At 45.1% G+C, this 13,723-nt stretch overlaps 2 protein-coding genes across 3 annotated transcripts in view; one reads left to right on the top strand and one right to left on the bottom strand.

Annotated features, from left to right (window-relative positions):
• The window catches only part of LOC126263733 (uncharacterized), a 191,105-nt gene extending 183,401 nt beyond the window's left edge, over positions 1 to 7,704 (top strand). Inside the window, exons 2-3 of one of the 2 annotated variants that reach the window (XM_049960938.1) lie at positions 3,609 to 3,720; positions 7,387 to 7,704. In XM_049960938.1, the coding sequence (XP_049816895.1) occupies positions 3,609 to 3,720; positions 7,387 to 7,571 (297 nt within the window). In that variant the 3' untranslated portion in view covers positions 7,572 to 7,704. The remainder of the gene's footprint in view (positions 1 to 3,608; positions 3,721 to 7,386) is intronic. The other variant, XM_049960923.1, reaches the window with a different exon arrangement.
• Positions 1 to 13,723, bottom strand: part of LOC126263722 (uncharacterized) — a 118,625-nt gene that overhangs the window by 8,805 nt on the left and 96,097 nt on the right. The gene's annotated exons all lie outside the window — the stretch shown is intronic.

Genomic DNA, 13,723 nt, shown 5'->3' with positions numbered 1-13,723 from the left:
CGCGACAGCGTGGACGTGAACCGTATGTGCAGTTGACGGACTTTGAGCGAGGGCGTATAGTGGGCATGCGGGAGGCCGGGTGGACGTACCGCCGAATTGCTCAACACGTGGGGCGTGAGGTCTCCACAGTACATTGATGTTGTCGCCAGTGGTCGGCGGAAGGTGCACGTGCCCGTCGACCTGGGACCGGACCGCAGCGACGCACGGATGCACGCCAAGACCGTAGGATCCTACGCAGTGCCGTAGGGGACCGCACCGCCACTTCCCAGCAAATTAGGGACACTGTTGCTCCTGGGGTATCGGCGAGGACCATTCGCAACCGTCTCCATGAAGCTGGGCTACGGTCCCGCACACCGTTAGGCCGTCTTCCGCTCACGCCCCAACATCGTGCAGCCCGCCTCCAGTGGTGTCGCGACAGGCGTGAATGGAGGGACGAATGGAGACGTGTCGTCTTCAGCGATGAGAGTCGCTTCTGCCTTGGTGCCAATGATGGTCGTATGCGTGTTTGGCGCCGTGCAGGTGAGCGCCACAATCAGGACTGCATACGACCGAGGCACACAGGGCCAACACCCGGCATCATGGTGTGGGGAGCGATCTCCTACACTGGCCGTACACCACTGGTGATCGTCGAGGGGACACTGAATAGTGCACGGTACATCCAAACCGTCATCGAACCCATCGTTCTACCATTCCTAGACCGGCAAGGGAACTTGCTGTTCCAACAGGACAATGCACGTCCGCATGCATCCCGTGCCACCCAACGTGCTCTAGAAGGTGTAAGTCAACTATCCTGGCCAGCAATATCTCCGGATCTGTCCCCCATTGAGCATGTTTGGGACTGGATGAAGCGTCGTCTCACGCGGTCTGCACGTTCAGCACGAACGCTGGTCCAACTGAGGCGCCAGGTGGAAATGGCATGGCAAGCCGTTCCACAGGACTACATCCAGCATCTCTACGATCGTCTCCATGGGAGAATAGCAGCCTGCATTGCTGCGAAAGGTGGATATACACTGTACTAGTGCCGACATTGTGCATGCTCTGTTGCCTGTGTCTATGTGCCTGTGGATCTGTCAGTGTGATCATGTGATGTATCTGACCCCAGGAATGTGTCAATAAAGTTTCCCCTTCCTGGGACAATGAATTCACGGTGTTCTTATTTCAATTTCCAGGAGTGTAGCTGTACAAGGTCACCCTGATCGACCTTTACGCATATCACACTGTTCCATGAATTTCGAATTTGTCTCGTAGACGTGTAATTGTTAACCTTGAAGGTGGTCCTGTACCATACTCATTCTCCACTGTCTTCGAACCGCAGCTACATTCTCAAACTTCCATGACCATTTAATTATCTGCTTCCGCGCTTCAAAGCTCAAACGCACGTCCGCCATGTTGCAGTTACTTCCTTGCCAATGCTGCCACCTGTTGAAGAAACATAGCATTACTTTCTCACAGATATTTAACCTTTTAGAACGGGAAATACACCGCTGGCCACCGTAAATGCAACACCCTGAAGGAAGCATCCGAATCAAGTGAAATTTACACCATGGGTTTGCAGCGATGAGATATGCAACTGATTAGAATTTCAGCGCAGACGCACATCACGCGCGCCTGTGGCGCCACCTCATAGCGCCATTTAAGGATTGGCGATTTCGACGAATGTACGTTCGGCACGTGTGTTTACCTTGTGGTTGTTTCACAAGACGATCAGTTATGCCTCGTAGACAACAGCGAACATCGTTTGATCAAGTATCCGAGTTCGACAGAGGAAGGATAGTGGCTTACCGAGATTGTGGATTATCACACAGAGAAATCGCTAGTCGTGTTGGACGAAACCAAACAACTGTAATGCGGATATGTGACCGTTGGATGCAGGAGGGTACGACGGACCGACGTAGTCGATCGCATTCACCTCGGTGCACCACTGCACGTGCTGATAGGCAAATTGGGCGCATGGCAGTGACGAATCGCTCAGTGACATCCCGAACCATAGCACAGCACATTGCGTCTGTAACGCATCATCCAGTGTCTGCGCGTACCATTCGACGCCGTTTACAGCAGAGTGGTCTGTCCGCAAGACGTCCATTGCTTCGTCTACCATTGACGCAGAACCACAGACGTCTCCGTCGCCAATGGTGTGATGACAGACGGATGTGGACGGCAGAATGGAATAACGTTGTCTTTACTGGCGAGGCACGCTTCTGTCTGCAGCACCACGATGGTCGGATTCGAGTGTGGAGACACCGTGGAGAGAGGATGCTGGAACGATGCATTATGAACCGCCACACTGGTCTTGCACCGGGTATTATGGTATGGGGTGGTATTGGATATTACTCTCGCACGCCTCTAGTACGCATTGCCGGTACTTTAAATAGCCGGCGCTACATATCCGAGGTGCTGGAGCCATTTGTCCTTCCTTACCTTCAGGGCTCGGCCACAGCCATATTTCAACAGGATAATGCGCGACCACACGTGGCACGCATTGTCCAAAGGTTCTTCGTCAATAACCAGATTGAAGTGCTTCCCTGGCCGGCTCGCTCTCCGGATCTTTCGCCGATAGAAAACATGTGGTCCATGGTTGCTCAACGAGTGACCCAGATTACATCCCCAGCTGCCACACCAGATGATCTGTGGCAACGTGTGGAAGCTGCTTGGGCTGCTGTACCCCAGGAACACATCCAACGTCTCTTTGACTCAATGCCGAGACGTGTGGCAGCGGTGATCTCCAACAATGGCGGCTAGTCTGGCTACTGATTCTGGCAGGAACCACATGTCACAGACGTCTGTAAACGTAATCATTTGATACTTGGTCAACATGTTATCTACAAAGTAAATTTTGTTGTGCTACCTCTTGTCTTTCTTGGTGTTGCATTTACGGTGGCCATCAGTGTAAATTGTCTATGACAGTTCAAAGTGTGTATACATTTTTTTGATGCACCCTGTATACAGCTTGGTAGAAAATGAACATGAATTTAAACAACTTACTGAGATTGGTGCATTCACGAAGAAACTCTTTATGTTACTTGCACCAAAATGGAAGATTATAGCATTTTGTACTCTTTATCTAATTTTGTTGTGTGTCCTGTTTCAAATCATTTTGAACTGCTCAACACGGTTTGTAACAGTGTAGTTTTGCGCAAATCTTGTACGGAACAGTGGAAATTTTCGTAATTCGTAATTAACTCGTTCTTTCTAATAAGTTATACTACCACTACTAACAAGGTGGCTGAGTCGCTAGCCTCGGCTGTAATAGCAGCAGATAAACGACAATCGCAGTTACTCCGATTTTTGTTTTCCTCAACCTGTGTACTGCTAATTAGTGTCACCTTCAGCTTGGTGGGACATCACTGATTAGGAAACTTTACTTACTATATAAGGTAGTGTGCAACTCGTCGCCTTTCACAGTTGTCTTCACAATATACGTATACGGAGACTGGCCCATGACAGCAATGAGCAGCAAATTGGTAATAATTCTGTTTGGCGCGTGCTTGCTCGTGCTACATGCACCTTACGCTGCTGCTCAAGAGATAGGCATCCCCGCATCCTCTCCAGAGACAGTGGATGGCGACGATGGTGCTCCGGAGATAAGTATTCCAGACTTCGGAGGCGACCTGCCTTTTGGAATCGGGCCAGTCGTCGAAACGAGCAGCGAGAGCAGCACTTCTACAGAACAGCCGACAACCGAGACCGAGGCCGAGACGCAGGCCTCTACCACCGAACCAGGTACGTCGACTCAGTTACAGCTGTATGTTGGATAGTGCTGGAAGAGAAGGCGGACGTAGGGCAAGAAGGCGCATACACCAATGGCTGAATTTTTACTGCCCATTCTGACAAATTCTGACATCTTCCTTTCCTGTGGTGGTTAGCGGAGGAGGTTTGGCATTGATTTGCTTACACCGGTGGAAAGTTTGTTATATGTGTATGCAAGTTAGGGGAATGATTGTGTAGAATGCTTGTTCATAGTGATGTTGGTTTCTTCTGTCGTGGATGAATACCTGAATGAAGCGACAGTGAGAAATGCAGAAACATACTCTGGTATTTTTGAATGGCAATGAATGTGGTGCCAAGTTAAATAGCTCCTGTCGACGGACGGATCAACATCAAGTGTATCTCATGATTTCATCCGTTGAACCGAGAACGAGAGGCACTAGTCAAGACTCGGAAGACCCATAAGTAGGAATACCGGGGCTCTGCTGTGTTTTCTCTGCTAACCCTAAATCACTAAAGAAAAATTCTGGAATGGTTCCTCCAAGAAGTCCGCAATTGATTTCCGTTCTCATTCTTGCACGCAACGTGTGTGTTAGTTCAAATATATGAGTACCGTAAACCTGTATCCTTTGTCCACTTTGCAGATTCAAATGCGATTATCATGACTGTTTTAACTTCTGTGATACTTATTTTAGTGGACTGACAAGGCAGCCAGTCAACAGAGACGGGTAGCCGAAAGGGCACACGTACACACACGCCGATTGGCGCGAAGTCTGGAACAGGATACGTGATGAATGTGATACAGAAAAGAACGTAGCTACTAGAACACTTAACTTTTATATCGTCCTTTGGTATACAGCATTCTTGATGATACAAGTGAGACTCTTTAGATTCATGAAGTAACTAATGGCGCCTTGCTAGGTCGTAGCCATGGACTTAGCTGAAGGCTATTCTAACTGTCTCTCGGCAAATGAGAGAAAGGCTTCGTCAGTGTAGTCGCTAGCAAAGTCGTCGTACAACTGGGGCGAGTGCTAGTAAGTCTCTCGAGACCTGCCTTGTGGTGGCGCTCGGTCTGCGATCCTGACAGTGGCGACACGCGGGTCCGACATGTACTAATGGACCGCGGCCGATTTAAGCTACCACCTAGCAAGTGTGGTGTCTGGCGGTGACACCACACTTATGTTACTGAACATAGGGGCTCTTGTATGAAAGGATTACATGCCGATTAACACAATATTTTCTAAAGTGCAGAAGAAGTAGTAGTAAAAACTAGAGTGGTCAAAATTAGTATTGACCTGGGGATACACTGACTGGCCTCTACTTTCACTACTGTCACTGCCATTCCACCGATGGTCCTCACTTCAAAAACACAATGAAACTTTGACCACCCACGAATAAAAACATTGATCTTAAGTTTTTAAGTGTTTTATTTAGCCTTAAATAAGAAAAAAGCTAGTACGGTATATAAATCAAACAGTGTGATCCATTTTCAAAATTATAAATATAACGAAAGGTATTAGGTTGGAGTAACACGTTCATAGCTTCCATTTTAGTTGAGTGTAATACCTTCGCTTTCATCCCTCTTAAACGTAAATCCTTATTTCAAAACATCCGTTGCAATTAGAGTTAAGTTTACCTGTTCTTCATTTATCGAGTCATTACTTGACACTTGTGGCAAAACAAGCATCACTGCTTGTTTCTGAAGATATTTGACATTACATGCTGTACCTGAATCACAGCCTGAACCACAATAAATTGTAATTTGAGCAATATATGACTGACATGTATTTTTCTTACATGTGGGCACATCAACAGTTGCATATCAGCCTTCATCTGAATACTGATGGTTAATGTTCGTATTCTTTAGTCCCATACTGCTTTGCACAGAACATTCGTGATACCTTTTGTATACTACATATTCTCAGACTTTACATATGATCTCGTTGCATGTCAATTTTTCTCATACTCAGTGCAACACTCAACAACTTACGTCTCCTCAAATGCAAATGAATTCGCTGCAGAACAAGGCAAACTGAAATGAAAGTTTATGTGAAATTTGTGCTTCTCAAAGCCTGAATAAAACTCTGAGACCTCGCTTTACTGATAATATGTCCACATATGGACACTGACCGCTTTCTGGTTATCCCATTTTATGTACCCTTACAGAAAAAACAGTAGTTTCGAAAAATTTCCTCTATAACGGGATTTGATCCAACTACCTCAAGGTACTAAAGCAGTCTCGGTTAGGGAGGTGGCAGCGAATACTAAACACCCGCAGAGCACAAGATACTTTCTAGTGTGTATCGCGAACACCAAAAGTGCAAACCAGAACTATCACAATAACATTTGTAAGGGAACGTATGCGGAAATATATTCTGCAGACAAAAAAATGGTTCAAATGGCTCTAAGCACTATGGGACTCAACTTCTGAGGCCATGAATCCCCTAGAACTTAGAACTACTTAAACCTAACTAACCTAAGGACGTCACACACATCCACGCCCGAGGCAGGATTCGAACCTGCGACCGTAGCGGTCGCGCGATTCCAGACTGGAACGCTTAGAACCGCTCGGCCACTCCGGCCGGCATTCTGCAGACATCCACAAATATTGTAAACCAAATTATTATGATTACGAAGAAATGGATTTACACGTACATGATGGCAGTCATCACGAAAAGAAATAAAAACCGCAGAATACAAAAACATTACGAGAATGTCTTTTGTTTACTTTTTGAAAACTTAAAAGCTTGTTTTATATCAAATGTTCGTTTTAAAACACCTTCAGTCTTAAACAACGCTTCTCTCGAGTTTAACTCTTTATTGTTAGTTCTTATTATCTTTTGAGCAGAGACGTAAGAGTAGGGATTTTTGTCCTGTCGTCATTGCACAATATCCTTTAGCACAGCTTCCCCTATACGCAACAGATTGCTGTGGTGAGTAAGCCCCTTTATATTGGTTCAAGTGTTAACCATGGAGCTTGGCCCCTAAAATGACTGATTAGAGCCAGCGGGGCTTTAAGGCTATGAAATGAGGCTGATGATTAAAACTTGTGTTCCTATATCACACTGATTGACTACCAGAAATGTTTTTCGACGTTGAAAGTATTGCAAATAACTAGGAAAGTCCACAATGAATCAGAGACTGTGCATAGTTTAAGGCGGTGAAGGAAGCAAGAAAAGAAATGCCAACAGTTTTTTCAAGGAGTCGTCACACCATTTCTCTGTACGCTTGAGCGAAACAAATAAAGATCAAGATCTCGATCTCATAACACAGTATGAATGCATTACCTGTTGAATATAAATCCTTCGTATTTCGGTTCATGAACTGAGAGTTTGGTACACTGTTGAAGGTGGTCTTTCTGGGACATTAGGTACTACAGCCTCAAAAACGAGACTCTATATGCTGCGGCTGCACCTATTAGCAAAAGATAAGTGCTACTAGAACTCAAAAAAACTACTTGTTGTGTTTGTTTCTTCTAAAATGGGGTCAGTCCAACATGTCACATACATTATCGGCTATAATTGGAGGCAGTTTCTCACTAAGACAGTAACAATCACAGATCGCAGTGTTGCAACATGCCAACGAATATAGCTTGTTTATACCTTTATATCCACTAAGTACTGCACTCTAAAGATTATAAATATTGCAAAAGAAATTTAAAGTTTTTGACCTCATTTTCAGAATCCCGTGTTGACAAAGGCAACTCGAGGCACATCGCAAACTCAAGGACCGCATCTCATGTCAAAGCCAGGACAGCTGCTAAAGCCAGGACAGCTGCCAAAGCCAGGACAATAGCCAAGGCCAGGACTGCTGCCAAAGCCAGAACGGCTGCCAAGAAGGCAGGCAGAGCGGTGCACAAGGCCTGATCACAACTTCAACCTCGATTCTGCGACTCCATGAAAGCAACTAATAAATGATTAACTTGTGCTGTGTATCCTGATTTGGGCAACTTCCTCCACCAAAAGCTTTTGAAGTAAAAATCTTGTTCAACAGAAGAAACAGTGTTGCTACATTTGTTGTCAATTTGGACCCCTGAAATGGATATCAACCAAGATACATATTCACAACTTACAAATGAGTTACCCAACTCGAGCACTGAACGAGAACATTAACACTTCGATTTCAGTAACGAAGGAAGACGAAGAGAGTTTGAGTCACTTTTTAGTTTTATTCGTATTACCAGTTCCGACTTTCGTTACAGGCCACTTTCAAATGCAGTATCTAATTACTGCGAAACCAAATTCGTCAGCAGCGCGCAGATTCAGAGTATGTCTACCTTTTCTCGTTATATTAAAAGCGTTCTCAGTGCCCTCAGACGTCATGTGTTCAACTTTGTCCTTCTTTTATCACGAGAATAAGCGTGATTTTGTTGCCTAGTTGGCGTGCGACACGCTACGAAAGTGTACAGAATGTCCTAGGAGGAAACGTCAATATTCATAAATATGAGGGGAACGATCATTCGAAGCCAAAAGTCTAGTAAACATGGGCTCTAAAACACATGCCTTAAGAGCTAGGGGTATTTGTTCGTTTTCATAACTATGAAACTCACTTCTTTTGCTGAACGAGTGCCCACAGCACTTAATGTATGCCCTTTAGAGAACATGTTTATAGACAATTAATTCTTGTTTTGTGGCCGAGAGGTTCTAGGGGCTTCAGTCCGGAACCGCGCGACTGCTAAGGCCGCAGGTTTGAATCCTGCCTCAGGCATGGATGTGTGTGGTGTCCTTAGGTTGGTTAGGTTTAAGTAGTTCTAAGTTCTAGGGGACTGATGACCTCAGATGTTATGTCCCACGGTGCTCAGAGCCATTTGAACGATTTCGTGTTTTGTTCCATACTACCTTCACCCGAAGTATGGAAATCAAAGAGCTTGAGCAGAAGAGATTTGTTTCACAGTACTGACAATGAAGAAATGCTCGTAACTCTCACCGTATGCATTTTAGAGCCCACGTTTACTAAACGTTTTTGCTTCGAATTATCGTTCCTGTCATATTCCTGAATACTGACCATTCCTCCTAGCACATCCTGTATAATCTCCAAGAAGGATTATGAATTCACTATCAATTCCATGTGCAGCGAATTTCAAAAATCTCTCCAGCTGATTTATCGTCGACACATTCTGCGAGTGAGTATCAAGGAAATAAACTGAACGAGAGGTGCCTTATTGTCTGAACGCAAGAGTATTAGTTAAGTAGTGTATTATTGACTGTTCATTACATCCCAAAATTAGCAACTATCGAAGGTTGATGTTATCTACTATTTGATACAGGAACAGTTGCTGGGTGTTTATTCTTCATTTAGGAGTATGCAAGTATATATGAGATTTCTCTCTTCGGGTAAAGAAAATGAGGTAGTAATCTCTGGTCCAAATAAAAGCCAGTAAAGATGTTCGTGCTGGTGAAAATGTTCTGTACCCCATCGTTCATCACACGTTGGTAGAGTAGAAGACCCGTAGACCCATAATTTTTTCAACTTTCATTTAAGCATCGTCAGTGAGACGCAGTGAAAACTTGAATTTGATTATTGTATCATGAAACAATTATCTGGGCCGCCTGTGAGTGTGAACGATATTTACTTTTATGCTATGTTCCTTAGTTGGATCAGTAATGGCAGGAAGGTAAGTAATATCAAGATTGGCGTGCCTGGAGTTGTTCTGGAAAGGATTCAGAACTTTGGAGGGAAGATGAAAATGTGATCATCATTGTTAAATGAGCAAAGGAAGCGACACATAGAGCGGTAAGTGATTCCAAAAAGGAGTCGGTAGTCGTGGATGTTATGCAGACGTTGTTTATTGAGGAAAGAGTGAAAATCTTCACATTTTTGTAACTTCTACCTGAGTAAAGGATTGATGCAACAGGATCGGTAGGAGACGCAATGAAACTTAATGGTTGACAGACCACGTTAAGTTATTGTAGTGATTACAAAAACGAGTCAAATTTGTGAAGGACTTGGCAGTAAGAGCCCACAATAGTATCCTGTCGTAAGGCAAGTTCTTCCTCAGCTGTTGAAACTTGTCATCGATATCCTGGATACCGACACTACGACGGAGCTGACCTCATAACAGGTCCCACTTACGTTCTATCGGGGTCAGAGATGGCGGTTTAGCTGGCCCCGCGAATACCTCAGCACCTCGCAAACAGTCCGTAGAGGCACGTGTCCTGCCAGCACCAGCATTGTCGTGTTGGAAAATTGCACAACGATACTTCAGTATGAGACTTAACACATGACCATGCACGATGTCCGTGACGTAGTACTGTGTCGTCAGAGTTCTGTGGATCATCCAGGGTAATGAAAAATCGCGATCCATCGCTAAGTAGAATGCACACTTTCCGGTCACGGTACCATCTCAAATTCACCCTTTGCGTTCTGATGTTAACGGTATGGGACGGAAATTCCTTCATCCAGGAGCTGCTAGTCTCCAACAAGTGGTGCGAGGTGACGCAGAATGTTGAAGGGGGTCCATTACTTGAAGGTTTTCGGACAGCAGGTGCAGATGTGGAGGCATTACAACGTGCTTGGAGCACAATGTGGTGATTCTCATCTTTTGGTCATACTTGGTCGGCAGGAAACTGACATTCTCAGGTTCCCATGCAGTTCAACACTGGGCCGTTGTCACATAAGAATGGCTAAAAAAAATCTGGATATTGCACTATTAGATCATCCACCAAGAGAAGAAATGGATCCGGTCCCACGCACTCCAACATCGGGCCACTGTCATATCAGATATCTCTATGTTACACATTTCGACCTGTCGGCTAAATGCAGACACATAATCAGACTCTTTTAAGCTCTGTCAGGTCACACGACTGAGCGCTCTCTTCGTGTCCTCGACAGTGATCACTCAATATGTGATGCTCTTCCCGCTCCTTATATACCCTACCAGACCTGATAACAACACCAAAAACGAACAACACGAAAGCACACTGGTGGCCGTCCTACGTCTCACAGAGAATTTCAATTGCGATCATTTACATACTCTCTGATTGTATGCACATTAGGAAGCCACATTGACATCCTATCGCCTTTTTCGTCAAGCAGTGTATCACACCCAACATCGTCCGTAATATGTTTTAGTTAGTCAAGTCTTGATCTGCCATTTGCAATTTACGCATCGAATGCTCTTTCTAGCGCCAGGTTTACTACTCCAGATACCGTAAGAGATCACATTAAGAGCCCCCGCTTCCTCTTGAGACTCTTCTACAGACGTGGCTCTGAGCACTATGGGACTTAACTTCTGAGGTCATCAGTCCCCTAGAACTTTATCAATAACCATAATAATTATACAATATTAACCCACTTCCTTATTTGATTAGTGGGTCGTAATAATTATACAACTGGTAATTATGTTGCAGCTAATTACAGTTTTCAAGTGTGCTACAGTTAGTATTACATACAATTGGCATTTAATATCTAGTACCTAGGACTTATATCTATTTCTTATAACTAGTTCCTATCGCCTGCAGCGTCAAGTGTGTGCCAGTGAGATATAAACCTACTCTGAAAGCCTTGCTCATCGAGCTAAGCCCGAAGAGCGTGCCCCTGGCACTGGGCAGGCCACGATGTTGATTCGCTGCAGTTCCCCAGCATAATTTTCCTAAACTAAGTCCTACAAACTCACTTATTCTACGTCATATCCGGTGCATGTCCTTATGGGCAGCATTGACCACCACTCCCCCTAATCCCGCACGTGGCGGATTTCAACTATGATGGAAAGTCGGCCAGTCCACGCACAGGCGGTATGGGAATAGGGCTCTGGACGCAATCAGTGTTGGTTGTCTCAGTTATTTAGTTCATGTCCCTCAAGTATTTTGTTAAAACTTTCCGTGATACCTCGTTGGCCAATGTATTTACCAGTTGGAAAGTGTCCTCACGCCTAAGCAGTTGATATGTGTCGTGGTTTGGAAGTCTGTCTCGAAATGTAGTCGCAACATCATTCAAGAGGGGCCACTCGTAAACCACATGGTCGGGAGTACCCTCTGACACGCCACAGTCACTCGCTGGTGTAGCCCTCTTCCCAAATCGATATAAGTGTGTCGGGTAGGGTCCATGGCCAGTGAGAAAATGGATCAGTCCTCCTGTTGGCTCAAAGTATTTCATGTCCAAACGCTCCGTCACATATGGTATGAACTGGAAAGTTCTACGTCCAGTTTCTTCTACCTCCCAAGACCGCTGCCAAAGTTCCTCCCCTCTTTTCCTTATTTCCCTTTTGTCCTCCACCCTCACACCCATTATGTCTACAATTTTCTCATAATTCCCCTTTTTTGCCCAGTACCAAGCCGCTTGTTCCCTTATTTTGATGTCCAGAGGGCAGAGCCCCATTATGACTAATAGGGCGCCCCTGGAGATGTTCTGTAGGCCCCCACAGATCTCAATATCATACTTCTCTGGACCCTTCTCACTGTCATGATGGGCACAACCCTCGTGAGGTCCCCTAGAACTTAGAGCTACTTAAACCTAACTAACCTAAGGACATCACACACATCCATGCCCGAGGCAGGATTCGAACCTGCGACCGTAGCGGTCGCGCGGTTCCAGTCTGTAGCGCCTAGAACCGCTCGGCCACCCCGGCCGGCTCTACAGACGTGTTTTGCCATCTATTCCTTTCCACAGTACATCTGCACACTTAATTCTTAGCATTATTTACTACACCACGCTTCAGATGCTCACAGTTTCTCTTCTTCCGGATTTAAAAAGCAGTGCATGTATTGAATACTTTATGGTGCTGCCACCGCGATGCGATGCTCTCACAGCGCAAACTGTCCAGCTGGAGCGCCCGCCCTATCGCCTCATTCACTCAACCATCTCACGGGCTGTCTCTTCTCTGATGTACGAGACGCTCTGTTAGTATTCAGGCTAGTGTATATGACTAATGAGCCTGCTAAATTCTGCTACACACCCAATCCCCGTACTCCGCTCGCTTGACTGTGGCGTAAACAGCGTCACTTGACCGTACTGCAACCGAAATACTTTCGACGCTCTTTCGGAAGATGGCTGCCTAGTGCGCTCGCACACCCGCCCGAACTCGCTGAATTACTTACTGCACTGCAGCACTGTCTGCTCTTTACATTGCCTTTTCAGACTCAATAAGTTACACAATTATGCAGTGGGCAACTAATCTAAAAAACTATAATGAAACTGAAATTAATTAAAATCCTGTCTGTATGGTACAAATATTCTGTTAGTTGTTCTGAAATGGCCTGAGGGAAACGTGTTAGCAAACTCCAAGCCACCTTGTACAATTTCTACGTCCAGCTACAAAATTTCAGGCGCAAAAGTGGATGTGCAGTAAAGGTATCGTATGTTGTTGTTGTTGTGGTCTTCAGTCCTGAGACTGGTTTGATGCAGCTCTCCATGCTACTCTATCCTGTGCAAGCTTCTTCATCTCCCAGTACCTACTGCAACCTACATCATTCTGAATATAGTAGGGATATCAAAAATCCCTCTTTTACCTACACACTAGTAAAAGACAAACGTATTTGTGATGTTTTTGAAGGTATCCCCCCCCCCCCCGTCTGTCCAAAAAGTTTGAAGGCTGGATTAGTAAAAAATACATGGTGTTTCAGGAGGAATCGTAAATATTTTAGAAGGTGGCAGCATACGCGAATTGCAATAAAAACGCGATATAACATCTGTCCAATTTTCATTGCGTACAGAAATACAGCTGAATTCAATGCTTTTGGTTTCGTGTGTTGGTACAACGGTTGCTATGCGATTTTACGGGCGTCTTTATCGAATGTCAGCAGTAGAGTGTTAATGTTCACGCTGTGAAGTTGTGCTATACTTTAAGTTGTTTTCAGTCTGATTTCTTGGCCTAGCCCACAGTATCGTAGCATGTAAAATGGTTCCAATGGCTCTGAGCACTACGGGACTTAACATCTATGGTCATCAGTCACCTAAAACTTAGAACTACTTAAACCTAACTAACCTAAGGACAGCACACAACACCCAGTCATCACGAGGCAGATAAAATCCCTGACCCCGCCGGGAATCGAATCCGGGACCCCGGGCGTGGGAAGCGAGA

Source organism: Schistocerca nitens, chromosome 1 (genome assembly GCF_023898315.1).
Source record: "Schistocerca nitens isolate TAMUIC-IGC-003100 chromosome 1, iqSchNite1.1, whole genome shotgun sequence".
Lineage (NCBI taxonomy): Eukaryota > Metazoa > Arthropoda > Insecta > Orthoptera > Acrididae > Schistocerca > Schistocerca nitens.
Note: the sequence above shows the minus strand (reverse complement) of the source record. Positions and strands in the feature narration are given on the sequence as shown.